We start from the raw sequence: 25,720 nt of genomic DNA, 5'->3' as shown, positions 1-25,720 counted from the left end.
AATTTTACCTCTTATGGTGGTTGAGCTCCAATTTAAACTATCAACCCAATTCACACAGCAAGAGTGATCTCTGAAAACATAAATCTGATCATAATGAGTAACTTTCTTGCTTAAAGCCTTCAATGCCTCCTCACTCTGTTAGGATTCAAACTAAGGTTCTTAATGAGGCTTACCTTTCCGATGTCACCTCAAGCAGAATCATTTAACTCCTTCCCTACTTCAGAATGGTATCTTGGTTTTACCTTTGTATAACAAGGCTCAATCAAATCTTATTTCTCCAAACTCAAAGGCAAATTCAGGGAAGAAGGGAATAGAAAGAAGCTGAATAGTGGGTATCAAAATACAACTAGACAGGAAGAATATATTCTAAAGTTCTACAGCACAGTAGGGAGACTGTAGTTCACAAATTATTATAAATTTTATTAAAAACTTATGTAACTCAATCGTACAGCACCTACCTGGAAAGTGCAAAGTCCTGAGTTAGATTCCTGGTACAAAACCAAAACAAAACCACCACCACCAACAACAACAAAAAACTAGAAGAGGCCTAGGGACGTAGCTTAGTGGTAGAGCACTTCCCTAGTATGTGCAAGGCCCTAGGTTCAATCCTCACATCCATTTTTTAAAAATATTTTAATAGCCCATGTTTGTGGTTTATAGTGATTACACGCATCATGGGAAGTTTGGTCCATGTACATAACACATCTTATTCTTTTCACTTCTCCTTCCCCTCCCTGTATCTCCCCTCTTTCCCAATCCATTTCTCTTCCAATTCAAATTTCTGGGCTTTGGGAAGTCTAAAGCTTGGCTGAATAAAATCACTGCTGCCTCTTGTGTAGCTCGATGCCTGCGGTGGGCTTGATGAGAGGGGAGTTTGAATGCTCTAAAAATCTGTTCTGTCTCCTAGAGGAAAGCTGTCTAATTTGAATATCACAGATAAGTGTTTTCAAAATCTTCCTGGTCCATTTGTGTCAATCTTCATAAATCCCACTTTTTAAAATTAAAGACTTAATTTTTTTCTTTTGGTACTGGGAATTGAATTTACAATCTCACACCTTCCAGGCAAGTGTGTGCTGCTGAGCTATATTCCCAGTCCCTAAAGACTTAAATTTTCACAGCAATTTTAGGTTGGAAGGGGAAAAAAAAGGGAGAAATGAAAACAAAACTTTTGTCAATAAGGAGGGGATAGAGGGAGCAAAGGGAAATGGGAAAAACAGAAGCAAGATATATCATGTACAAGGTCACATTCCCCATGATGAAGATGATCATTATGTATATCTAAAATGTACCAAGAAAAATTTAGAAAAAAAAAGGAAAAAATGCGCCTTTCGCGTCTATCCTTTCTCCTCCATACCTCCTCCCCTTCCATCAGCTGCCTGCACCCCTGTGTAGTTCATCATTGCTAGGGTTAAAGTCAATGCACTGGGGCTGGGGATTTAGCTCAGCGGCATAAGCGCCTACCTTGCAAGCAGGCAGTTGTGAGTTCGATCCCCGGTACCGATAAAAAGGACAAAAAAACAAGACAACAACAACAAAAAAGTCAATGAACTGACAATGACACACCATTAGCACCCTAAATTTATACTGTCTACATTAATGTAATCTATAATTGTTCTTTTAAGGACTACTTTTTTTTTTTTTTTTTTTTTTTTTTTTTTTAAACAGGGTCTCGTTATGTAGCTCAGATTGGCTTTGAACTCACTATGTAGTCTGGGCTGACCTGGAACTCTCAGTGATCCTCCTGTTTCAGCCTCCCAAGGGCTGGGATTACAAGCACGCACCACCACGTCTGGTTTAAAAACTTTATTATTATTATATTTTTTTTTTTGGTACCAGGGATCAAACACATGACAGTGTGCTTACCAGGCAGGTGCTTATGCCGCTGAGCTAATCCCCAGACATTAAAAACTATTTTTAAAAAGCTTTTTACAGAGGAAAACTCAACTATTCACTTAATGCTTAACGGCTAAAATACCTCTCACAGAAACTGGACGCAAGAAGATAATAAGATGGGGCCAGTGTTGACCTCAAACTTGCAAGCCAGGATTAAAGGGTATTTGTCTCGAATTCGGCAGTTCCCCGGACCCACCAATATATAAGGTTCTTCTATGTGAAATCATAGATCTAAGAAAAGTTTTGCTTGCTTGAGGAATTTATGTGAATTTTCCTTATACAACTGCATCAGTGAGTAGTATATGGTTTGCCATTTTTCACTGACTTCCCAATTTAAAGCCAATTTTTGGGTATGTGCTTAATTTTGGAACAAAAGGAATTTTCTGATCTGCACATCTGTATTTTTTTCGACCTTGGTCTTCTATATCTGTTCCTGACATAACAATTAATTTTACACTTCTTGTTCATCATATATTGTCTAAGCTGATTAAAATTTTCTACTAGCAAAAAGGAATTGATCGAACAAAAACACACAGCCAGCCGTCTGAGTGGCTGTTTTTTTTTTTTTTTTTTTTGGTGGCACTCTACACAGTGCCGGGTGTGTAGAATAAAATCCTCAGCGTTATTGTAAGAAGCCAGAAATGTTTCTCTTTGGGAGTGTAGTTCGCATTTGTATCATTACCGGAACATTTTCCATTTGTGTTAACCAGGTTTAAAACAGCTCGCTTAGGACATGGCTTATCTGGGTAGAGGTTCCGCCAGTCGCACTGAAAGATAAAGACAAACGAAGAAATCCAGAAATACTTCGCTTTTACATATGGTATAGGCTTTGACTCCGTCCCTGCGTCCCACCCCAACCCTGGCAAGGGTGATCTCGGGATCTCGGTCAGCAAAGGTGGCAGAAATCGGAATTGCCCCCAGATATGTGTACCATATACACAGGTCTTGTTTCTGACTGCCATGTTTATGGGAAAGAGTTGCTGAGTTGTGACCATGCTTGGAGTAGAAGCCGTCCCGGGAATCTTTCTGCAGGCGCGGCTTCTGTTATCGGAGTTCGATTGGCCCACCTGACCCCGCAGGAGTCGCGGCAAGGCGGGTTTGCTCCGCGCAATTGACGAGCTGCTGCTTCTGTCTTTCACACCCCTTACTTTTTTTTAGCCATAGCTATGGTTACCACGTCTCTCTCCGCCTCTCTCCACCTACCAAGAAGACGCCTGTTCATTGGTTTTCTGTCATCAAGGCGCTTCGTTATTGGTTCCTGGTGAAACCCGGCGCTCCCCCTTTTCCCTGTCTCCCCGGTCTCTTGAGGAGCCCGGGAAGGAGGCTCCGCTGGTGCCGCCGGGTCAGGGGCTGCCGGGACCGGGCTGCGGCAGTCGTTAGCGGGTCATGTCGGCCGCGCAGGGATGGGACAGGAACCGCCGGAGGGGAGGCGCGGCTGGCGCTGGTGGTGGAGGTAGCGGGGCCGGTGGGGGCAGTGGGAGCAGCGGGGGTCGGGGGACTGGCCAGCTCAACCGCTTCGTGCAGCTCTCCGGGCGGCCACATCTGCCAGGTGAGTCTCGGGACGGGGTCCTGACAGCTCGCGGGCACGGCAGGAAGGTGACTGCTGACTTGTCTTTTCTCCCCGGCTTTATTTTTCTTGGGAGAAGGCAAGACAGGCCCCGCGTATAGCAGAGGTACCAGGCGTCTGAGCAAAGAGAAGGTGTCTTTGAGGTCAGGGAGGAAGCCGGAGCACAAGGAAGAAAAGTATTTTTGCTCTGTTGAAAGCACTGTGCAGAGTTGTGTTTTCCTTTCAGAAGAGAGACCGCTGTCTCATTGACATTCCCAGATGTTTCGCTCAGTTGTTTTTCAATCTCCCCCTTCCGCAGTTTGATCTTGTGAAAGAAGGACATTGATGTCTAGCTGTGGAAAATTATTTGGAAAGGAGAGCTAAGTTAAGGATAGAAGGCGGAAGAGCATTCCAAGGAGTGATTTTGTGATAAACCACCTGCGTGTGTTAAGAGTTAGGAAGCCTGAAAGGGAAGAAGGGAGTGGTGGTGATGGTGTAGGGGTTGTTAGGAAGAGAAGGAACCAAGAGGATTAGGGAAAACTAGTTGAATTCTTCATATTTCGGATTATCCAGCGACAAAATGGATAAAATGGTGTCTAGATCCCGGGAGCGGGGTAGTGGAAAACGAAGATCAAGAATATACTTATTGACAGAATCATGTAGTGTCTATAAAATAAAAACAACTGAGTGAGAATTGGAAAAATGTACTCAGTGCATTAATTTCATGTTTTGGCCTCCAGTGCCTTATCTTTTGGCCTACAGTTCAGATGTCTTAAAAGCAAAACAAATTGTTAAGTTTGTGTAGACAGTTTTACAAAGGTAAATGAATATTCACCATAAGAGAAAGGCAGGAACTAATGTACGGAATGTTACATTAGGCAAGCTTATTTTGACTTAAGAGAACTGTCAGAAATGATGTGTCAATAATTTACCATGTTTTTTGTGAATAATGTTGAAGTTGATTAAATCAGTGATACATTTGTTTAGCCAATGAATTTTAAGGCAATGACTTTACAGTTGTGTTTGCTACGGTGCTTTGTACACTTCTAAGTGGTCAAAATTTATTTGCTTAATTTGAAGATAACAAAGGGAAAATTTGCACGTTCAGGGGAACAATTGCTTACTGTTTTTGATAAGCTTATTAATGTGTGGTAGAAATGTACATTAATTCATTTATATGCTATTAAAATTGAAGCATTTGTAAATTTTTAAATATATAATTGCTAGAAGATGGGTTTGAAATGGTGGTATTAGATTGTGTACATCCTAGAATTTTAAAAATTTATTGGTACATTTTAGGTATACAAAATGATCACATTCATCATAAGAAATGTGTTCCTAAAGGTGATATATCTTGTCCCCCTCCTCAGAATTGCTAAATGTATGATCTTTAACAAAAAAAAAAAGAAATATTTTTTCTTACCACAATTTAACAAGAAAAACATATTTTGCATATTTATAGCTTATAAGATAAATTTCTTGGCAAGAACTGTTGTCAATTTGTCCTGTACTCTTGTGATCATTAGATCTTTGGTCATGGATTAATGATTATACATGGGTTTAATATGGGCATCCCCAGGCTCCTGGAACTGAGTAGTGCACTTCCTCACTGCGACCACACGAGGACAGTATAAGCCATGATTTCAGTTAAAAGCCTTAGGTGTGGAGCTATTTCTGTATTCCCTTGGCACACAAGGCCAAGAACAGCCATTTGTTCAGAGGTAGATAAAACGTGTCTAAATTGTAAAAATTCGTGAAGGGGAGTCATCCGTCTCCTCTTTCTTTTTCCTTTTTCCTTGGCTGGCACTTCATTCATCCTTCCGCACGTTGGCATTCATGATCTTTTCCCTCATTCTTAAATTGGGAAATGTTTGATATCTTTATATTTTTCTTCCATACTAATGCTTTATACAAATTCTTTATTTCCCCAGCGATTGCACCTGAAGTCTTTCTCCCTTCTGTGTACATTCTGTTTTGATATATGCAAAATAGGCCTGTATAGGCTGATCACGTTTTTTGAGATAGTCCTGTTCTTGGCTGATTCTGTTTGGAGATATACAAATGGGCCTGTTTTATGGCTAATCCTGGAGGCACAAGATTTTTAAATTAAGGTGTACTGTAGCAGACTCTTTGTTTCCTGTGACCTTTCGTCTGATTTTTATTTTTCATCCTTTTTTTCTAAGACTTTCATATGTTTGAAGAACCCTTTGTCTTTCTTTTTGTATTTGTACATCGCAGAAGGCTCCCCTGAAGCAGAACAGTTTGGTCTTCTTGGAGTGTTCTCCTGCTTTCCGTGAAGCATCTTTACCTATTTAGCTGTGCAGACCTGAAACTTGGGCACCTTCCTTCTGAGTTTCCTTTTCTTTGTACTTTTGGTGTAGTCAGTCATCCAGTCCTGTTCATTTTACTTTTGCCAGAACTCCAGCCTGTGTGGCCGTCACCCTTCACTTAGCTTTCTAAGCAGTTTTCCTGCTTCTCCTTGTGCCCTCCAGTTCATACAGCACTCTGATCTTTTGTGAGGAAAAATCTCTCCTCAACTCTGCTTACAACCGTTTCCTGACTTTTCATTTTTTCTAGAATAAGGGAAAAATCCTTAACATGACCTAAAGAGCACCACCAAGTCTGGCTCCTCTGATTTCTAGTTAATCCTTTGTCACATATTCCTCCACTTTGATCTTTCCCTGCCTCTTTGGATGCATCCTGTGCCCTCTTACCACAGGACCTTTGCACACATAATTCTGTTATCCAGAATTCTTCTTACTCCTCATTCCATTCTTTTAACTTCTCTGCTGTTGGCTCTCAGCTCAGTTACACTGTTTTTTGCTTGTTTCCAAGGAAGCCTTCTTTGACCTTTCCAATTTGATCTCTTCTTTCTCTGTACACTATCATAGTGGTTCATATATTTGGTAAGGGTATTGTATATGTGTATATATACATACACACACATATACATATGTGCACCACATACATACACTTTTTTTTTGAGACTAGGTTTTGCTTTGTAGTTCAGGCTGAATTTGAAGTCACTATGTAGCCCAGGCTAGGCTTGAATTTATGATGATTGTCCTGCCTCTGCCTCCAGAGGGCTGAGATCATAGGCGTGCAGCACCTCGCCCAGTTTCCATGTATGTTTTAATGTTCTAAATTAATACATTGAAATTATATGTAAGACATTAATGTCTGGTGAATTCAGTTTAGAATGATGCATTTCCTATAGCCTGGTGACTCTGGACAAAGGGATAAAGTCAGTTCTTACGCTTGTGAAGTAGTGGGCCAGATTCTGCATCTGCTGTGACAGCACAAATAATATTTGTGAAACTTCGAGTGCTTTCATGCTTTTCTTCTCTTTCTCAGAAACAGTGGTGATTAGGTGGTGGCCTCATAAGCTAAGACATTAATAGCTTTCTAGCCCCAGGTAGTTTATAATTTCTCTACGCCCAGTAAAGAACAGGGAACAGGATGGATGAACATGATCAAAATACAGTATATATACTAAAGCTCTGTGTGGAATTAGGAGGGGGGACAGAGGAAGTGATGGAGGATGATTAAAGTACGTTATGTGCGTGTGCAGATCTGCCCAGATAAAGCCTATTAATCACAGATATGCACTAATAAAAAATATGGGAGACAAAAGAACAGAGTAGTGCTTTTGGTGGAATAACATTGCAGAGATAGAGCTCATAGTATAATGGAATCCAAGTTATTGTTGTGAATTAACTGTGAGTAAATGAAATTGTGTTAATTGGGAAAGTAGGAACCAGAATATTGACAAAATACAGCAATTGGTGAAGCTGGGTAAAAATAATAGTGAAATGTACGTAAATACAAACTTTCCTGTACCTACAGAATGGGTAAAATTCAAATGATACAAAAGAGTTCATGATAAAAGGCAACTTTCCCTTCTGTCTTTGATCCTAGCTAAATGACTGACTTCCTGGGAGCAAGCAATGTGTTTTTTCCAGAAGTGTGGTGTATGTGTTTGTGTGTTGGAAAGAAAGATACTGAAATTTGTTTACTTCTTTATTTTTAAATTTTTGTTTTCCCTTTTTGAGGCAGGGTTTTACTGTGCAGTTCATGCTGGCCTTGACCTCACTGTGTAGCCTTGGCTAGCCTTGAACTCGTGATTCTCTTGCCTCAGCCTCCTGAGTGCTGGGATTACAGGCATGCACCCAATGGCTGGCAGAGATTTCTTGGTTTGGATGAGCATGTAGAATGTTTGGAGCTTTGCTAGCACAAATTGATACAATGACTATCCCTGTACCTACAGAATTGTGCACAGGAGAGTGAGTCTGTCTTTAGAATAAAGCAGTAGAAGCAGGAGTGCTGGGTCAGAGGACACACACCATTTAAATTTTGATAGGTATCAAGCTGTACTTCATTGAGGCCATGCGTGTTCCTATTCTGTGGAAGAATGCTGATAGCTTCCTTGTTCCCTGTTCCTTTGGTAATGGAGTGAGTTATTAAGCCTTTTAAAAAAAAATGTCAGTTTAATAGAGTATTTTAAAAACACTTTTTAAAATATGAGAGCCATGATTGTTTCTTTTGTAGTATTTTGTTCATTTTCTATTAAGATTTTATATTGTTTATTAGGAACTTGCGTTATAAAGAAAATTAGTTTTTAATCTTTGACATATGTTGTAGAGATTTTCATGGTCTTTTTGTGTCCTTTGGCCTTGTACATGTAGGGTATATTTTTTCCACAAAAATTTAAAAAATACTTTGCAGTTAGAATGATCAGATTCTAAGGTTCTGTGTGATAAGAAAGGAAGAAAGGCTTTCCCTATTTAATATTATTTCTAGTTAAAACTAAAGTTAGTATTCTTGTGACTTTTTCTTGGTACTTAGTTTTATTTTGATATAAGTATAATCATCCATACAGATATAAGTTGAATAAAATATTGGAATAGGAATCCAACTTTTTTTTTTTAATGGATAGCTACTCAGTTACCCCAGTATCCTTTATTAGTTTTTTGTTTTGTTTTTTTTTCCTGCTTGTTTGCTTGAAGTTGTGTCTAGATGTGCTTAGGTCCTACTTAAAATTTGTGGCCATTACTGTGTTTTGTTTCATTGATCAGTTTGCCTGATGACTATTCTTTGGTTATCATCTCCCTTCACTTGGAGTTTTCCTCATTTTTCTGTAACTTTAGAAACAGCTAATCATGCTCCCTCCCATCCTGTTTTTTTTTTAAATACTGGGGATTGAACTCACGACCTCAAGCTTACCAAGCAGGTACTTACGTCACTGAGCTATACCCCTGGCCACATTCTGTTCTTTTATATTTTTATTTTACTTTTTTTGCTAACTTCACTTCAGATTATTTTACTTTTTAGGACAGTATCTTTACTGTGTTGCCTAGGTCACCTCAGCTGTTCTAGTTTTGTTGAATTCAAGTGATCTTCCTACCCCAGCCTTCTGAGTTTTGGGACTACAGGCATGTGCCACCATGCCTGACTACCTTGCTCATCCTCCACATCCTCATTAGGGACCAAACTCAGGGACTTCTACCACTGAGCAGTATCCCCAACCCTTTTATTTTTTAGTTTAGGGCAGGGTCATACTAAGTTGCCCATTCTAGGCTCAAACTCACGATCTTCCCGAGTAGCTGGAGTTACAGGTATGTACCTCTGTGTCTGGCTCCTGTTGTTGTTACTGGCAGTGTGTCATATTTATACATTGATTTAGAAATGGTTGAGCTCTTTCTGAGTTTCAAGAAGATTAATTTCTTCTGTTCAAAGACATAGGGCTGGAGGTTTAGCTCAGTAATATAGCACTTCACTAGTGTGTGTGAGGCCTTGGGTTTATTTCTCAGCATGCAGGATATAAATTAATTTCTTGCTGTCCAAGACTTTTTTTTGCATTCCCTTTTTTTTCTTTCTTTCTTTTTTTTGGTCTTTTTGAGATAAGATCTTGCTATGCAGTTCAGGCTGGCCTTGAAATCACTTCATAGCCCAGGCTGGTTTTGAACTTGCAACGATCCTCCTGCCTCAACCCCCCAAGTGCTGTAATTACAGGAGTGTGCTATCATACTCAGCTTTCTTCTGCATTTCTTTTCTTTTCTTTCTTTTTTTTTTTTTTTTTTGTCTTTTTTCCTTTTTATTGGTACCACGGATCATGACTGCCTGCCTGCAAGGCAGGCCCTTATGCCGCTGAACTAAATCCCCAGCCCCTCTTCTGCATTTCTTAACTTTTTTTTTTTTTGAGCGGAGGATCAAACTCATGATGACTTCCTGCCTGCTACGCAGGTGCGGGTGCTTGTGCCTCTAAATTAAATCTAAGTTTTTTTTTTTTTGTTTTTTTTGGTGCTAGGAATTTAACTCACCATCTTGCACTTGCCAAGCAGGGGCTGTGCTGCTGAGCTATATCCCTGGCCTTTTTTTTTTTTTTTTTTGAGACAAGGATCTTAATTGTCGCTCAGGCTGGGCTGGAGCCCTTGGGTTCAGTGACCCCAATGCAGGGAATATATTGCTGCACCCTGTTCTTCAATAACTTTTGAAGTGGCTTTGCACATTTCCTATTGTATTTATTCTTTGGTGTTTTATCTTTTTTGTTGCTATTATATTTTTTTAATCTAGCTGTTGGAACATGAGAATGTGATTAATTTCTGAGTATTAATTTTATACCTTTGAAATGTTGGTATTATCTGTAATAGTTTCCTTGCTATTTTTTCTAGGATAAAATGGCAGTTAAATAATATCATTACCAAATATGATAATTTTTAGTTCTTTTTCAATTTTTGTATTTTTTTCTTTTGTCAGATTGATTTGGTTATTACTTTCCAAACATATTGTACAGGATAGCAGTAGACCTTGGTCTCATTGCTGACTTCAGTGGGATGTTTTTAGTGCTTTTCTCTTAAGGTTGAGTGCTGTGGTACACGCCTGTAATTCAGCTGCATGGGAGACAAAGGCAGGATTGCCAGTGTGAGGCCAGCTCGAGTAGTTTAATGAGACCCTGTCTCAAAATAGAAAAGAGATAGGAATGTAGTACAGAGTACTTGTCTAGCATATGTGAGGTCTTGGGTTGGAGGCCCAGTACTACAAAACTAAATAGTCAAAATAAGTGAAAAAGCAGTTGGGAATGTAGTTCAGTGGTAGCATGCTTGCCTAACATGTGCAAGGTCCTGTGTTCAATCCCTAATACTGCCAAAAAAAAAAAAAAAGAAAAGAAAACAGAAGAAAAGAAAAAAAGTAAACATCTGACTTTTTTTGACTGAAGTGCTTATATTTTGTGTTAAAATAGCCAGCTGTTATCATTTAAAATAAATGGAAGTAACTTTTGCCAATGTCTTTTAGTATCTTTGAGAATTGTTATGTGTTTTTTCTCCTTTGCTCTACTTTTTTGGTTTCTTTGAGACAGGGTCTCACTTTGTAGTACAGGCTGGCCTTGGACTCACAGTGATTCTCCTGCCTCAGCCTCCTAAGCACTGAGATTACAGGTTTGTACCACCACACCTGGTTCCTCTTTTCTCTACTTTTGTGGTGAATTCTAATAGATTTACTATTGCTGAATTATCCTTGCATTCCTGAGTCAACCACAGTGTCATATGTTCTATTTTCCTGGGTTCTGTTTTCCAAACCTAGAAAATTGGCATCATTTCTTTTATTTTGGTAGCAGGGATCAAACTCTTGACCCTGCACTTGCCAGGCAGGCACTTATGCCACTGAGCTAAATCCTCCACCCGGTATTTCTTATAAGCTAGAATTTCTGTTTTTAGTTTTAATTTTGTTGGATAGTGCTATTCTCTGTTTTTTGTGTTTTTTTAGAGAAAAGGTCTCACTGGGTAGCCCAGGCTGACCTTGAACTCATGGAGATCCTTTTGTTTTAGCCTCGCCAGTGCTGGGATTAAGGGCAAGCCTGGCCTCTTAACAGCACCTTCAGATGTGAATTTATCAATGGATCAATCCACTGATGGGTATAGCACCCCCATGATCCAGTCAGCTTTCAAAATACAAAAGATTTTCAGTAGTTCTAAAAAAGCACAAAGCTTTAATTTTGATGAAGTCTAATTTCTTCTGTTTTTCTTTCACTGTTGCTCATGTCTAAGAATTCCTCGCCAAATACAAAGTCATGAAGACATAGCCTTTATAGTTGGTAATATGTAAGGGTTATCTTACCTGCTTGTCTGACCATTTATTACAGGATAGTTATTTAAAATATCTTTCTTGCCTCTTTGAGTGGTCTTGTTATTTAAAAAATCAGCTGACTAACAAAGCCTGGGTTTTTTTTTTTGACCTCTTAGATCTATTCCTTTGATCTATGTATCTATTCATGTGCCAATAGTAAGCTGCCTCAGTCAGTGTTGCTCTATAGTATATTTTGAAATCAGCAATTATGAGTGTTTCTGTTTTATTCTTCTTTTATAGGATTGTTTTGGCTATTCTGGGTCCTTGCAATTCCATATAAATTTGAGAATCATCTTGTCAGTTTGTAAAAGAAGTCAGTTGGGATCCTAGTAGGAATTACATTGAGTCAGTAGATCAGTTGGGGAGTATTGCCATTTTGGTAATGTTAAATCTTCCAATCCAGACACAAGATGTTTATCCGTTTATTTAGGATTGTTTAAATACTACATAAATAATTGCATATCCAGTAGGAATTTGAGAGTCTCTTCTACACACACACACACACATACACACACATACTTTATTTTATTTTATATTTGAAGACAGGATCTTGCTGTGTTATCCAGGCTGGCCTTGAACTTACAATATAGCCCAGGCTGGTCTTGAACTCACAGCAGTTCTCCTGTTTCAGCCTCCTAACTGCTGGGATTACAGTTGTGCACCAGCACACCCAACTCTGTTCAATATTTTAGTATTTTACTTACAAATTATGCTTTCTATTGTTCTATCAGTGGAATCTAGTTCTCCTTAGTCTGCTATATGAATAACCTTCTCAATGTTTTTCTTCTGACTAATGGCTACTTCTCTTCTTCACAGCCAAGTTTTTGGAAAGAATATCCTTTTGTTCATGTTAGTTTCAGTTTTTTTCCTGTATAATCTATTGCAGACTTCTTTGTGCTTTTTCCTTTTCAAAGTGATCTTGCTAAGATAGTAACTTCTTAGTTGCTAAATCCTGTAGCTATACTTAATTTTTTTCCTACCTAGCTTCTCTAGAATTTGATTTTCAGTATTTTGGTTGCTGTTCCCTGAGAAGAACACCCAATAAAAAGCTTTTAGTCATGGCTTCTAGACATTTCTAGGAAATGACTGATAAGTACTTTAACATGTCCAGAAAACAGTTTCATCATCTTTCTTGTCAAACCTGCTCTTCCTCCTGTGTTCTTTATATTAATTAATATTTTAATGGTTACATCTTTAATTTATTATGTCAATCCAGAAACCTACAAACACATATGATTCATTTCTTTTTTTTTTTGTCTTTTTGAGACAGGGTCTTGCTATGCAGTTCAGGCTGGCCTTGAGCTCACTTTGTCCCCAGGCTAGTCTCAAACTCAACAACGATCCTCCTGCCTCAGCCTTCCCAGTGCTAGGATTATAGGCACGAGCCACCATGCCCGGCTGATTCATTTCTTTAACTCAGCCCTTATCTAGTTAGTCATAAAATTTTATCAGTTTGCCTTTTTTTTTAAGACATTTTTTCACTATGTAGTTCAGGCTGGCCTTGAACTCACTATGTAGCCTAGGCTTGATCACCTCAACCTTGAAGTGATCCTTTTGCCTCCTGAGTCCTGTTATTACTGACATTAGCCACTATGCTTGGGATCCATAGTTATTTTTGCAGTCATTTAGGTTATTTTACATACAAAGATTTAAGTTTTTTTTTTCTTTTACCCAGGAACTTAGTACATACGGTTTTTTTGTTTTGTTTTGTTTTGTTTTGTTTTTGGTACCGGAGATTGAACTCACGAACGCGTGCTTGTGAGGCAGGCGCTTATGCCACTGAGCTAAGTCCCCAGCCCTAGTTTTTTTCTTTTGGTATCAGTAATTGAACTCAGGACCTTGTACTTGCTAGGCAGGTGCTGTGCTACTGAGCTGTATCCCCAACCCTGCCAGTTTTTGAATGGCTTTTCCAAATATTATTTTTTAAAGTGCAGTACAAGCTGGGCATGATGGTGTACCTTATAATCCCAGCAAAACAAACAAACAAACAAAAAAACACAACCATACAATTTTTAGGGGCACCCTGTAATTCCAGCCGCCCACCCCCAGCCACAAACAAACTCATATAATTTTAGGGGCTGGAAGTGTGGCTCAGTTGTTCATGCTTATCATGAACAAGGTCCTGGGTTCAATCTCTAGCACTATGAAAAAAATAAAAGACAATTGTAAGTAGCATATTATCAGAAACAGTTGTGTGAATTTGCTTTGATCCTTTTGCCTCAGCCCCTCAAGAGTTGGGATTACAGGTGTGTGCTATCATGCCTGATTCTCTGGACTTTTTTTGAAAGACAAGATCTTGCTGTGCACTTCAGCCTGGCTAGCCTTGAACTCACTATTGAGCCCAAGCTGATCTTTCTGCCTCAGCCTTCTGAGGGCTGGGATTATAGGCATGCACCACCACACCTGGCTCTCTGGATTTTTTTTTTTTTTTTTGTCTTTTGTCTAAGATATTCTTACTGGCTTTCTGCTTTTTCCATAATAGATTTCTTACCAGTTATTCAAAATAATGTTTTTAAATATTATGCCTTTAACATATTTCCTACAGTGGAAGTACTAATTTTACTGTAGTTTTTGGTGCAGTTGGGAATCTAATGTATTATAAGGGATTTTACACATGCTCTGATTTTGCTATCCAAGCTTTTGAAATAAAATTGTAAACCCCCCAATATTATGCCTTTTAAGACAGTTTATAAAATAGCAGATTTAAATTTTTTTTTTTTTTTTTAGGTTTTTGAGAAAAGGTCTTGCTATGAAGTTCAGGGTGATCATCAAATAACTATGTATGTAGCCCAGGTTAGCTTCAAACTCAAAGAGATACTCTTTCTTCAGCATCATGAGTGCTGGGATTACAGGCATATGCCCACCACACCTGGTTTAAGTATTTTTTTTTTTTTAAATAAGCTCACAGGAAGCCAACTAGTTTTGGGAACCATTATAATATAATTACAAGGATCTTGAAGTATGTGTGATTCCTTTTGAGAATCGTAGAATTTTTAGAGCTTTAGAGACCATATAGTATGCATATAGTTGGCAGAGTATTTATAGTTAATTATTCCTATAAAAGATTAAACTGGGCCAAAAGGACAGAGTTTTTATTTCAAAATTTGTTTCAAAGCCTTGGCAGTCATTCATAAATATTAAGAATATGGCAATGCAATTTTAAGTCAGAGTATTACTGGAACTGTTATATTTATTAGATTCAGATTTAATATTGTAATCTAACACAGAGTTATGAATTATGATACTTTTTACTAATATATGTAAATATGTAAAAATTTCTAACCTATTTCTAAACAGTGAGAGTCTATTTAAGAATTCAGTCATTTATAAAGATGAGTGGTTTCAATATCACGTCTGCTTGTGCCCCTTCTCTCCCCCACTGATAAAAACTCCTCAACTAATGACCCTATTTTTTTCCATAAAGGATACTTGAATAACAAGTATTATAGATCAAAATGACAAAGAAGAACGTAAAATTTGAAAGTGTCTCTCAATATGCAATGATGGCTTCATATATATCTATAAGGAAAGAAGTGCTATGCTAGGCCTACCTTGTTCTATGAAAATTGAGAGTAATGTTGGAGGAGGTAAGAGAGTGAAGAAAACAAAATTGCAGCAAGGCAGGAAAAAACAGTGTAAGTACCACAACCACGAGACTCTTCTTGAGCAATAGAAATGTCAAGCAACAGATAACAAGGGCCAGCAATTTCCATTCATTTATCCATTTGTTTGTCTCTTGGTGTCAAATGTATGTGAGGTGGTTTACAAACACATATAGGAAAGTAAGATATGTGGAATAAGTATCTATAGGGTGTAAAGGTAAATAGTTGGTTTGCCTCAGTAACTCTCTAAAGGTACATTTCCTGTGTTACGTACTAGGGCAATGTCAGAGGAGAGTGTGTAGCCAACAGCTGTTCATACCCTAGCTGGAAGATTGATGAAGGCATCAGAGTGCATGTTCGGGTTGCCAGCCCAGTTGTTCTTAAACAATTCATTTTTAACTTCTAAAAATCCAACAGATGGAAAATATTGCCATATTCTTTTAGTTACAGTGACTTATTGAGGTAGTGTGATAGCATGTAGAATGTAGTAGAATGGGGATAAGACTGCAATCTTTTTTGTAAAATTTTTTTCTTTTTCTTTTTTGATACCAGGAATCAAAAAAGCACCTTGCCAGGCAGGTGCTTGTGCTATTGAGCTATATCCCTAATCCCAAGACTAGAATCTTGGGGGAGATGGGTAACCTCTTTGGGAGATTGGGAGACTGCTTCTTATTGAGTATTGTGGCCTTGGAATTCTTCATGTATTCATTGAAGTATTTATTATACCTTTTGATTTAGATTCAAAGTGCAGGGGCTGGGGATTTAGCTCAGCGGCATAAGCGCCTGCCTCGAAAGCAGGCACTAGTGAGTTCAATCCCTGATACCGGTAAAAACGAAAAAGCCAAAAAAAAAAAAAAAAAAAAAAAGAAATAGATTCAAAGTGCATGAGTTTGAATTCCAGATTTTCACTTGCTACCTAAGTGGACCCTAAGCAAATTATTTAATCTCATTGTGCCTTAGTTTCCTCATCTATAAACTGGGAATCATAGTAGTATCTGTCTCCTAGTGGCATGGGGAAGATTAAATGAGTTCTCTTAATAGTACTATTAATGGGGGCTGGGGATTTAGCTCAGCGGCATAAGCGCCTGCCTTGCAAGCACATGGTCGTGAGTTTGATCCCTGGTACCGATAAAAAAAAAAAACAAAAACAAAAAACAGTACTATTAATGTATTCAGTTGCTTTTGTGTCTATCTGTAATGCTATTATTACTAACCAAAACACTATAAAATTATGTTGTAATTTATACTTATCTTGAATTTATTTGTATAACACTGTTTCTAAAAAGATTTGAGATAGGATAGAGCTCCTAAGGAATATTCTACACAAAAGAAGCACAACAGACCTAAGATACAGGCTCATATTTTCTTGTTTTGAAAGGCAAAGGGCAGAAATTTTAAAATGAATATACATATATAAGTGTGAGGTACAGATAGTCATTGTTGATTTTCTTACATTTAAGATAGTCTTTTGCTGTACAAGTGAGTCAGTGCTGGCCTAAAGTTTGCCACTGGGCAATGCTAAAAGAGATGCCTGTTCTGAGTAGACATTGTCCCATTGGGTATATTGAGAGTAGTGTAAAGGCTGGATTTTAGCCCCCCCTTCACTACTTAGTCTAGAGTGCTTGTATAGCAAGCAATTTGTATACTTGTATAAATTGATCCTGAATACAATATTAATTTCCTTCCCTTCTGAAATTCTTTTCTTTGTTTGGTGATGGTATTTGTGATTGAACCTAGGGCTTCACACTGAGCTACATCTCCCTTTATTTTTATTTTGAAGCAGGGTCTTGGTAAGTCACTAAATTGTTCAGCTGGGCTTGAGCTTGGTATACTCCTTCCTTAGTTCCCAGAGTGCTGGAATTATAGAAGTGCACCATCATGCCTGACTGTTGAAATTCTTCACAGGTGCTGAATTGTATAAGCAGAACCATACCACGTGGAATACCCACTTAAATGAGAATTCTTAGATCATATTCTCTATCAATAGTTTTAATTATAAAATATTTTAGATATATTATTTAAAATTTAATCTATCCAGTGTCAGTATTATCCTTTTAAATTTCATTTTGTTTTTATTTTAGTATTTTTGGGATTATGTAAGTTCACATGAAGTTTTTGTTTGTTTTGATTGTTGATGTTTTGATTTCTTTTTTTTTTTTTTCCCCACCCATCCCCATGTTTTGGTTTCTTGAGTCAGGTAGTTTATGCTGGCCTTGAACTCATTATTTACCTCAGGCTGTCCTTGAACTCACAGTGATCCTTCTGCATCAGTCTCTTTGGTGCTGGAATTACAGACATGCCACCATGCCTAGCTACATAAGGGTTTAAAAAATACTGAGATCCATATATCTTTTACCTACTTCCCAGTTGTACGATAACATAGCAAATAAATTGACCTTGATGCTATCTACTGGCCTTAGATTTCATCTGTTTTACATAGATGCATTTATATGTGTGTTGAGTTCTATATAATTTTATCAAATGTGTAAATTTGTGTAAACCCCACTGTCAAAATACAGAGCAGTTTCATCAGAAGGCTCCCTCATGTTATCTTTTAATAGCCACAGTTACTTTAGAAAACCACTGGTGATGAGTAATTTGTTTACCATTTTCTTAGTTTCGTCATTTCCCACAGATTATGTAAATAAAACCACACAATATGTAACCTTTTCACCTTGACTTTTTTTTGTGGGGGTAGGGACTAGGAATACACTGGCTTTTTTCATTCAGCATAATCCCAGTAAGAGCCATCCAGTTGGTACTCGTATCAGTCGCTCATAGATGTATCACAGTTTATTACAGTTTACTTAACCATTCGTTCACTGCAAGACATTAAGATTGTTTCCATGCTTTAGCTGTTGTGAATAAAATTTACAGACATTTGTGTAGAGGTTTTTGTGTGAATGATACAAATTTCCATTTCTTGGGAATAAATGTTCAAGAATGTAATTGCTTAGTTGTATGGTAAGCATATGTTTAGTTTTGTAGGGAACTACTACAGTTTTTTTCTTCAGAGCAGCTATACCATTTTATATTTCTTCCAGCAGTCTTTTGAGGTAACTGATCCAGTTTCTGTGCCTTTTTGGCAGTAGTTAGTCTTTTAATTGTACGCAGTATGCTATGTGTGTGGTACATGATGGGTTTTGATAAAATATAAGTCTTTCGACAAAATATAAGTAGTCTTCCTAGTTTTTAAGAAACTGAGATCTAGCCGGGCATGGTGGCACATCCCTGTAACCCCAGCATTTGAGAGCCTGAGGCAGGAAGATTGTTGCAAGTTCAAGACCAGCCTGGGCTACAAAGTGAGTTCAAAGCCAGCCTGAATGGCATAGCAAGACCCTGTCTCAAAAAGACAAAAAAAAAAAAAAAAAAAAAAAGCAGCTCAGAACTGACTGACTTCTGACTTACAATGTGTATGCTTTCAGGTTTCTATAGAATGAGGGCTTTTGGTGACTTATATCAGCTGACTTAGTAATTGGCCCCAAATAGCATCAGTAACTTTAAAAATATTAGCATCAGTACCATCCACAAACCAGAGCCAATTTCATGTTGTATTTCCAAAGGCACTGTTATGCTTTGCATGGAATAGTTAATGTGTATTTGTAACACAAAACTATATTGCGGCGTAGACAGGATCATCTGTGAACACAGCAACTGCTATAAAGATATCAATGTTCAGTGATGTAGGAAGGATGGTTGCAAAGTCAACTAGTAATAGAATTTTAGAGATGGAGAATGGATCTTACAAGGCAAAAGTAAGTAAGTTTGAGGCACCGTTTGGGTCTTCAATTTCTCTGATTTTGGTAATATTCAACATAAAAATTTTGAATGTTATTTGTTAAACTTGTTCCTAGAAATTGTATAACAATGTTTAATGTTTGGTGATTTTTGATGTTGTTGTAAGCAATTTGTTCTTTCTTTCTATGGCTACCAGGAATTGAACTCAGGACCTTGTGCTTGCCAGGCAGGCACTTATACCACTGAGATACATCCCCAGCCCCCTAGTACTCTTTTTTTTTTTAGTACTTTCAATTAAAGTTTTCATTTTATAATTATTCATTGATAGTTTAGAAAAATACATATTTTTTTCTGTATTTTGTATCCAGTAGTCTTCTAAATTTCATTCTTCGTTCTAATTGTAGAGTGTTTTTGTTTATACTTAATGCAGTTCTGTCTTCTGCAAATAGTTTTACTTCTTTCTTTCCAATCTTAGTCCTTTTGTTTTCTTTTCTTGTGTGAGCATCCACTGAACTTGCAGGGAGAAGTGCAGATAGTGGACACCCTTGTCTGACTGCAGGCCCAGCAGTGCTCAGAATGAAGCCAGGGCTTTGGGCTTGCTGGCAAGGTCGTTACCATGAGCTATATCCCTCTTCCCTGGGCTGGTTTTGAGCTTCGGAGAAAAGTAATTAGTGTTTTCCTTTGAGTGTTGTCAGATATAGGTTTACTGAAGTTGTCTTTTTTTTTTTTTTTTTTTAGTACTAGTAGTTGAACTCATGACCTTGCACTTGCCAGGCAGGTGCTGTGCCACTGAGCTATATTTCTGACCCTGAAGTTGTCTTTTATCAGATTGAAGAATTTTTTTTCCAAGTTTACTTTGTATTGAATTCTATCAAATGCTTTGTCTACATTTATTAAGATTGTTCTATTTATTCTGTTAATGCAGTGGATTACTACTTAATTTTTGAATGTCAAATCAGCCTTACATTCTTGGAATATATTTTACTCAATCATGACATATTACCTTTTTATGTAACTTTTGTTTGATTTATTGTTTGTGTAGGCCTTTCATGCCTATATTTCTAAGGGATATTTACCTATCATTAAGTGCTTATTTGATTTTAATATCAGTCTCATAAATAAAGTTCTTCATTCTCCGAAAGTACTTGTATAGGGCAGCTAATCTTCATTAAATGTTTGAAAAAGTTCACGATTGCAAGCATCTTATATTCTTAAATTTTTTATGTAATATCTAAATTTATATTTTTCTATTACTCTCTGAATTTTCACTTTCTGTATACTTTGTATTCTGAGCAACACCAAGCATTCTTCTGCTTTCCTTTCTCCCAGCTTCCTTTTTGCCCTACAGTTAATTCTGCTGATACGTCTGAGATTGTCCTTTTGCACATAAGAATTTGTGTTTCAGTCCTACCTCCATCTGATAGTACTTTTTTAAACTTATAGGTTCTGTCTAAATAGTTTGGTTGTACTTGTTATTCTTGGATTATTTCTCTCTCTCTCTCTCTCTCTTCCTCTTTTAATAGGTACTAGGGATCAAACTCATGACCTTGCAAGGCAGGCACTTAAGCAGCTGAGCTAAATCCCCATCCTCTTGGATTATTTTTATTCTAGATATATATCTTTGAGTAATTCTTGCTTCACAAATCTGAAGAAAGCAAACTTTCAGTGTCTTTGCACATACAAAAATGTATTTTTTCACTCTTATATATGGATTCCTAAGAGTTTGAGTTGGTATAAAATTCTAGGTTTAAAAGTATATCCTGTTGTCCTAGAACTACTTGTTGAAAAGATGATTCATTTCTCACTGAGTAGTCTTGTCACCCTTGTCAAACATTGATGGATGATAGATGTTTAAGTTTACTTCCAAACCATCACTTCTACTCCGTGGATTTGTGTGTCTGTCCTTATGTCAGTGCCCCAGAGTTTTGAATACTGTATCTATCTTTGTATTAAGTTTTAAAATCAAGAAATGTGTCTTTCTTTTTACTTTTTCAAAGATTGTTGTAGAATTCTGAGTTCCTTGCATTTCCATATGAAGTTTAGGGTTAGTTTGTTCATTTATGCAAAGAAGAAAATAGCATTTGAAATTTTGATAGAGAGTGCTTAATTTTCTCTGGTACTTAACATTCATGTTTCATATTTGAGTCTTGGTTTTATGCTTATTCACCCTTATTTGAGAGGGCTTGCTAGTGTTGCTGTGAGTGCTGTGTCTGTTTTATTGTAGCAGGTCCTCACTGATTGTGGGTGGAGATAAGACAGTGGAAGTGTGATGAGCTGTGCCAGGTGCCAGCCCCCTTAGGGTGGTTGTCATTCATTTGGCCTGAGTGTTGACATCCACACAGTGATCTGTTTTGTCTCTCATTCAAGTGTTCATGTTCTTTCTTCTGACCTGGAGAATATATCCTTGTCTGATTTCTGTGCTAGCCCCCCTCAGTCATACTGTAAATTTTGTTTAAACGTTTTTCCTGCTGACTTCCAAGTCTACACTTACTTTACCTTGAGGGCTTTCCCCCACCCTCTAATTGGATGTATAGGACTGTGCTTTTTTACTTTAGTCTGATTTCATCAGCTTTTTGTCTTTTAGTGATTCCTTATAGTTCTAGTCCTCTAAGCACATTTCTTTCTTTCAATTATGGATTTTTTTTCCCAGATGGCTTCCAAGACTGGGGAAGGGTGAGTTTGCTTGTACTGTGCTCAGCTGCCATCTTCATTCAGTGATTGACTATGTAGTTTATGTTTATAGTAAAGTAAGCTTAGTAAAGAGAATTTTTTTTTTTTGGGTCTCTTTGAGACAGGATTTCAGTAAGCAGTTTGGGCTGGGCTTGAACTCAACTTTGTAGCCCAGGCTGGCCTGGAACTTGAAGTGATCTTCCTGTCTCATCTTCCTGAGTGCTGAGATTACAGGTGTGCACCACCACACCCAGCTTAAAATTTTTTTTTTCTTTAAGTCAGCAAAAATTTGATGAAATCATTGAAGAAATTATGTTTTTCATTTTTTTAAGGTTGCTTTTTAAGGAATCACTAATGAAGATGGGCAGTTTGAGTGTTTAAAAATGAAAACTTTAATGAAAAAAGTTCAGAGGAGGAATATACTTATATGAAATTGAAGAGCCATATGTTTCTTTAAAACTAAAAATAAATAAGTAAAACTAAAAATAAAAAAATAAATATGTGTTAGTGTTATACTGCTGTGCTGTCTAAGTAACCTCCACAGAGTTAGCATTAGTCTGTGCTGTGACAGAGTCCTGTTGGTTGTTGAGATACATGTCAGAGATGTTTGATGAAAGCTCTGAAAATATGTGTGTGTGTGTGTGTGTGTGTATAAAGATTTTTTTTCATGTGATGTTGGAAATCAAACCTGGGCCTTGTGCATACTGGGCAACCTCCAGCCCACAAAAAAATCTTTGATTACAGCTTTGGTTCAGTAGTTTCAGTGTTACTCCTAATGTTACTCTAAAGTAGTTTTGAGTTTCACTTGGCCTACTAAATGGCATGAAAGGGCTAATTACTACAACCCAAATCTTAATTACTGTTAACATTTTGGCATGTTTTTTTTCCAGTACTTCTTAAAAATCATACTTTAAATAAATTAAAGTAATAGGTATTATTTTTCTTCTAGTCCAAAATTAATGTCTACTCAGTGAGAAGCTTGGAATTAATAAAGATCATAATGGGAAAAAACAAACAAACAAACAAAACACCCAAAGATACCAGAATTAAAATTTAATGTATATTGTTCCTGTATTATTCATGATTGTATACTTTTTATTTACTAAAATGATATCATACTCTAATACTGTTTTGTAACTTGTTCATTTGCAATATATGTGAATGTTTTGTCATGTTAACAGTCTTGATACACTTTTTAAGTAGTACGTTGAATATGAACACATTTAAGTATGTTTATTTAACATACTTAAGGATCTCTCTATCGTTGGATATTGAAAGTGTCTCTAAATTTTTACCATTATAAATAATATCATAGTTAATATCTTTGTCCATACATTTTTCCATGCATCTATGATTGTTTCTTTAGGAATAGATTCCTAGAAGTGGAATAGCTGGGTCAAAGGGTATGTACTTTTTAACACTTTTGATACATCAAAACGTCAAATTTTAAGCTAATCACGTGTTATATTGTGTCTTATATTGCTATGTAATTGTTTTATGTGTCTGTCTTGTCTCTCTAATTAGAATATAAGATTCTTGGGGGCCAGGGAAGTTATTATACATCTTATGTACCCTTTGACAAAATAGCTTTCCGTGCTGGACTCAGTAGACCTCAACACATATATTGGTTCAAAGCAATGGTTCTCCAGAGTTTTGGATGTCATAAACCTGACATCAAAAAAGAAAAAAATTATATATATAGATATAAGGTTGCAAATTTTCTATTTTTCCAAGAAAAGATTTTTTTTAAATTTTTATCGGTACCAGGGATCGAACTCATGACTGCTTGCTTGCAAGGCAGGCGCTTATGCCACTGAGCTAAATCCCCAGCCCCAAGAAAAGATGTTTTAAAAAAACAATTATCGGGGCTGGGGATTTAGCTCAGCGGCATAAGCGCCTGCCTTGCAAGCAGGCAGTCGTGAGTTCGATCCCTGGTACCGATAAAAAATGAAAAAGACAAAAAAAAAAAAAAAAACAATTATCATTTTCTGTCATCATCATATCAAAATGAAGAATACTTAACAATAAAGAATTTCTAATCTGTGAAGAAAGGGTAGCCCTTTGAAGAGAAAATTTTAGGTTTTTGAAAAACTCACTACTCTTTTTCTTATTTTGTGTTGGTCTGAGAATCTTCACCTTAGCTCAGTAGTGAACTGCAGACCCACATTTGGGATCCACTGATTTAAAGGGTTTAGAGAATTAAAACAAGTTTAATAATTTTCCTTCTTACAAGTTTGTATTTCCCATGTTATAACTGCATATGTGTAGGTATGTCATTTTGTTACACAGAATTTGTGTATTTCCATGTACAAATTCTATAGTAAGAACCTACACCTTATTGGTGAACATCTGAGTGTATTTCCAAAGGCCACCATTAAAAACTGTTCTCTTTGTAGAGAATTTGAGTGAGGGTGTTTAGACTCAGAATGCCTGGGCTTGAATCCTGGCTCTGGCATTCAGTCACTTGATTTTACTTTAGTTCCTCACTTATAAAATGATGATGATTATATTTTCTTCAGGGTGGTTTTACAGCCCTTCTTACAGCAGTTGCATCACTATAATGTAATTGTTTATGCATCTGCCTTTATCAGAAGATGAGCTCCTAAGGATAGGAGCTGTATACTACTTTTGCAACCTTAGGTCCTAGCATAGGGCCTCATGCATAGCAGATACTTAATAAAATGACTTGAATCAATACAGGATTGTTCTTAGAATTATATGAGATAATATATGTGGAAGCTCTTAGTAAACTTTTATTGCTGTAAAACAAGTTTTTATTGTCAATAAGAGCTATCTTTGGGAGTTGTCAATGCTTTGAAAGAGAAAAGTCACTCCATTTAGTTGTTCCATGAATATATAGCACTTTTCTTCTGTTTTATAAGAAAATAAGTTTTAATTTGAGTTCATGTGGAGTTAATTTGCTTCCTGGGAAGGCAGATGAACTCTCCTCTCCACCCCATGGAAGTGCCAAGATAGTAAGTAAATGTTTGTTTTATCTGGTTACTGTCATATAATTTTAATTATAACAAAATCAGCTTATTTCATATTCTAAGACTGGTGCCCATTGCTTTATAACTAATAAGAGATGAAGAGCTATGTTATACTCAATTAGTTTTGGGTAGAGCTCCTTTTTGACATTCACTGATGTGGAAACATTGTTTCTTATGTTCTTAAAGTTCCTGGAGCCTGTTTGCCACATGCTGGCATTGGTTATAATGGAATGCACAGACTTTGAACCACAACCATGAAAAAAGGTGTACATAATTGTATTCTTTGGAGATAAGAGTTGAACACCTTCATCACTACTTATGTATTAAGTTTAACCTCCAAAACAGTTAAATGCTACTTTCTTTCTGTATGCAAGTATTCTGTATTCAAGTATTGTTTTGTTTCCTGTTTTTCTGTCTTTATAACTACAATAACTGTGTATTATTTGCCATGTGCTATATGTGTCTGACTTATTGCTGATAATTGTGGTAACAGGTAAGAAGAAAATACGATGGGACCCAGTTAGGAGGCGCTTCATTCAGTCCTGTCCCATCATAAGGATCCCTAACAGGTTTTTGAGAGGTGGGTGATAACTAGCAAGAGATCTATGCTTCGTATGGGTTAAAGAGAACTTTGAATGAATTTCTAAATGAATTTCTTGTCTTCATAGCTAAAATTGGTTTAAGAAAAGTGTAGAACTTAGTTTCACATTGACCATTGTTGGAATTGTAATTTAAAGTATTAGGAAGTTAGAATCTTTTAATGTATATTAGTTGGTAAAAATAAATTATCTCACTGATTTCAGTGGTATTCCACTGTACTGACTTTAGAAAGAACTTTGAGAGAATAATTTATAAAATATGAATGAGGAAAAAAATAAAATATGAGTGAAGAAATTTTCTTACATATTATTTTTAAAAAGTTATGTGATAATATAAAATTTAAAAATGTCTTGTGTCAAATACCATAAATAAAAAGAAGGAAGTATTTGTATAAATGGTTAATACCATGAATTTACAAAAAGCTTTTCTAAATCAATAGGTTTAAAGCAAATGGCTGCTAGGAAAAATAAGTAAAAGGATATGAACAATCAATTTAAGAAAAGAAATGCCAGTAAATATAAGCAAACATTTATTTTCACTATTGTTATAAATTCAAC

The 25,720-nt window shown here is 36.8% G+C and overlaps 1 protein-coding gene across 2 annotated transcripts in view; it reads left to right on the top strand.

The window, feature by feature from the left end:
* The first annotated feature begins 3,163 nt into the window (after window positions 1-3,163).
* Klhdc10 (kelch domain containing 10) overlaps window positions 3,164-25,720 on the top strand; it is a 55,258-nt gene continuing 32,701 nt past the window's right edge. The window contains exons 1-2 of one of the 2 annotated variants that reach the window (XM_003475193.5): window positions 3,164-3,442; window positions 25,057-25,143. In XM_003475193.5, coding sequence (XP_003475241.3) covers window positions 3,280-3,442; window positions 25,057-25,143 — 250 coding nt within the window. In that variant the 5' untranslated portion in view covers window positions 3,164-3,279. The remainder of the gene's footprint in view (window positions 3,443-25,056; window positions 25,144-25,720) is intronic. The other variant, XM_063240794.1, reaches the window with a different exon arrangement.

This window comes from Cavia porcellus, unplaced genomic scaffold (assembly GCF_034190915.1).
Source record: "Cavia porcellus strain 051 isolate PalLab524CR breed Dunkin Hartley unplaced genomic scaffold, mCavPor4.1 scaffold_2, whole genome shotgun sequence".
NCBI classification, from domain to species: Eukaryota; Metazoa; Chordata; class Mammalia; order Rodentia; family Caviidae; genus Cavia; species Cavia porcellus.
This window is presented reverse-complemented; position numbering and strand designations above follow the sequence as displayed.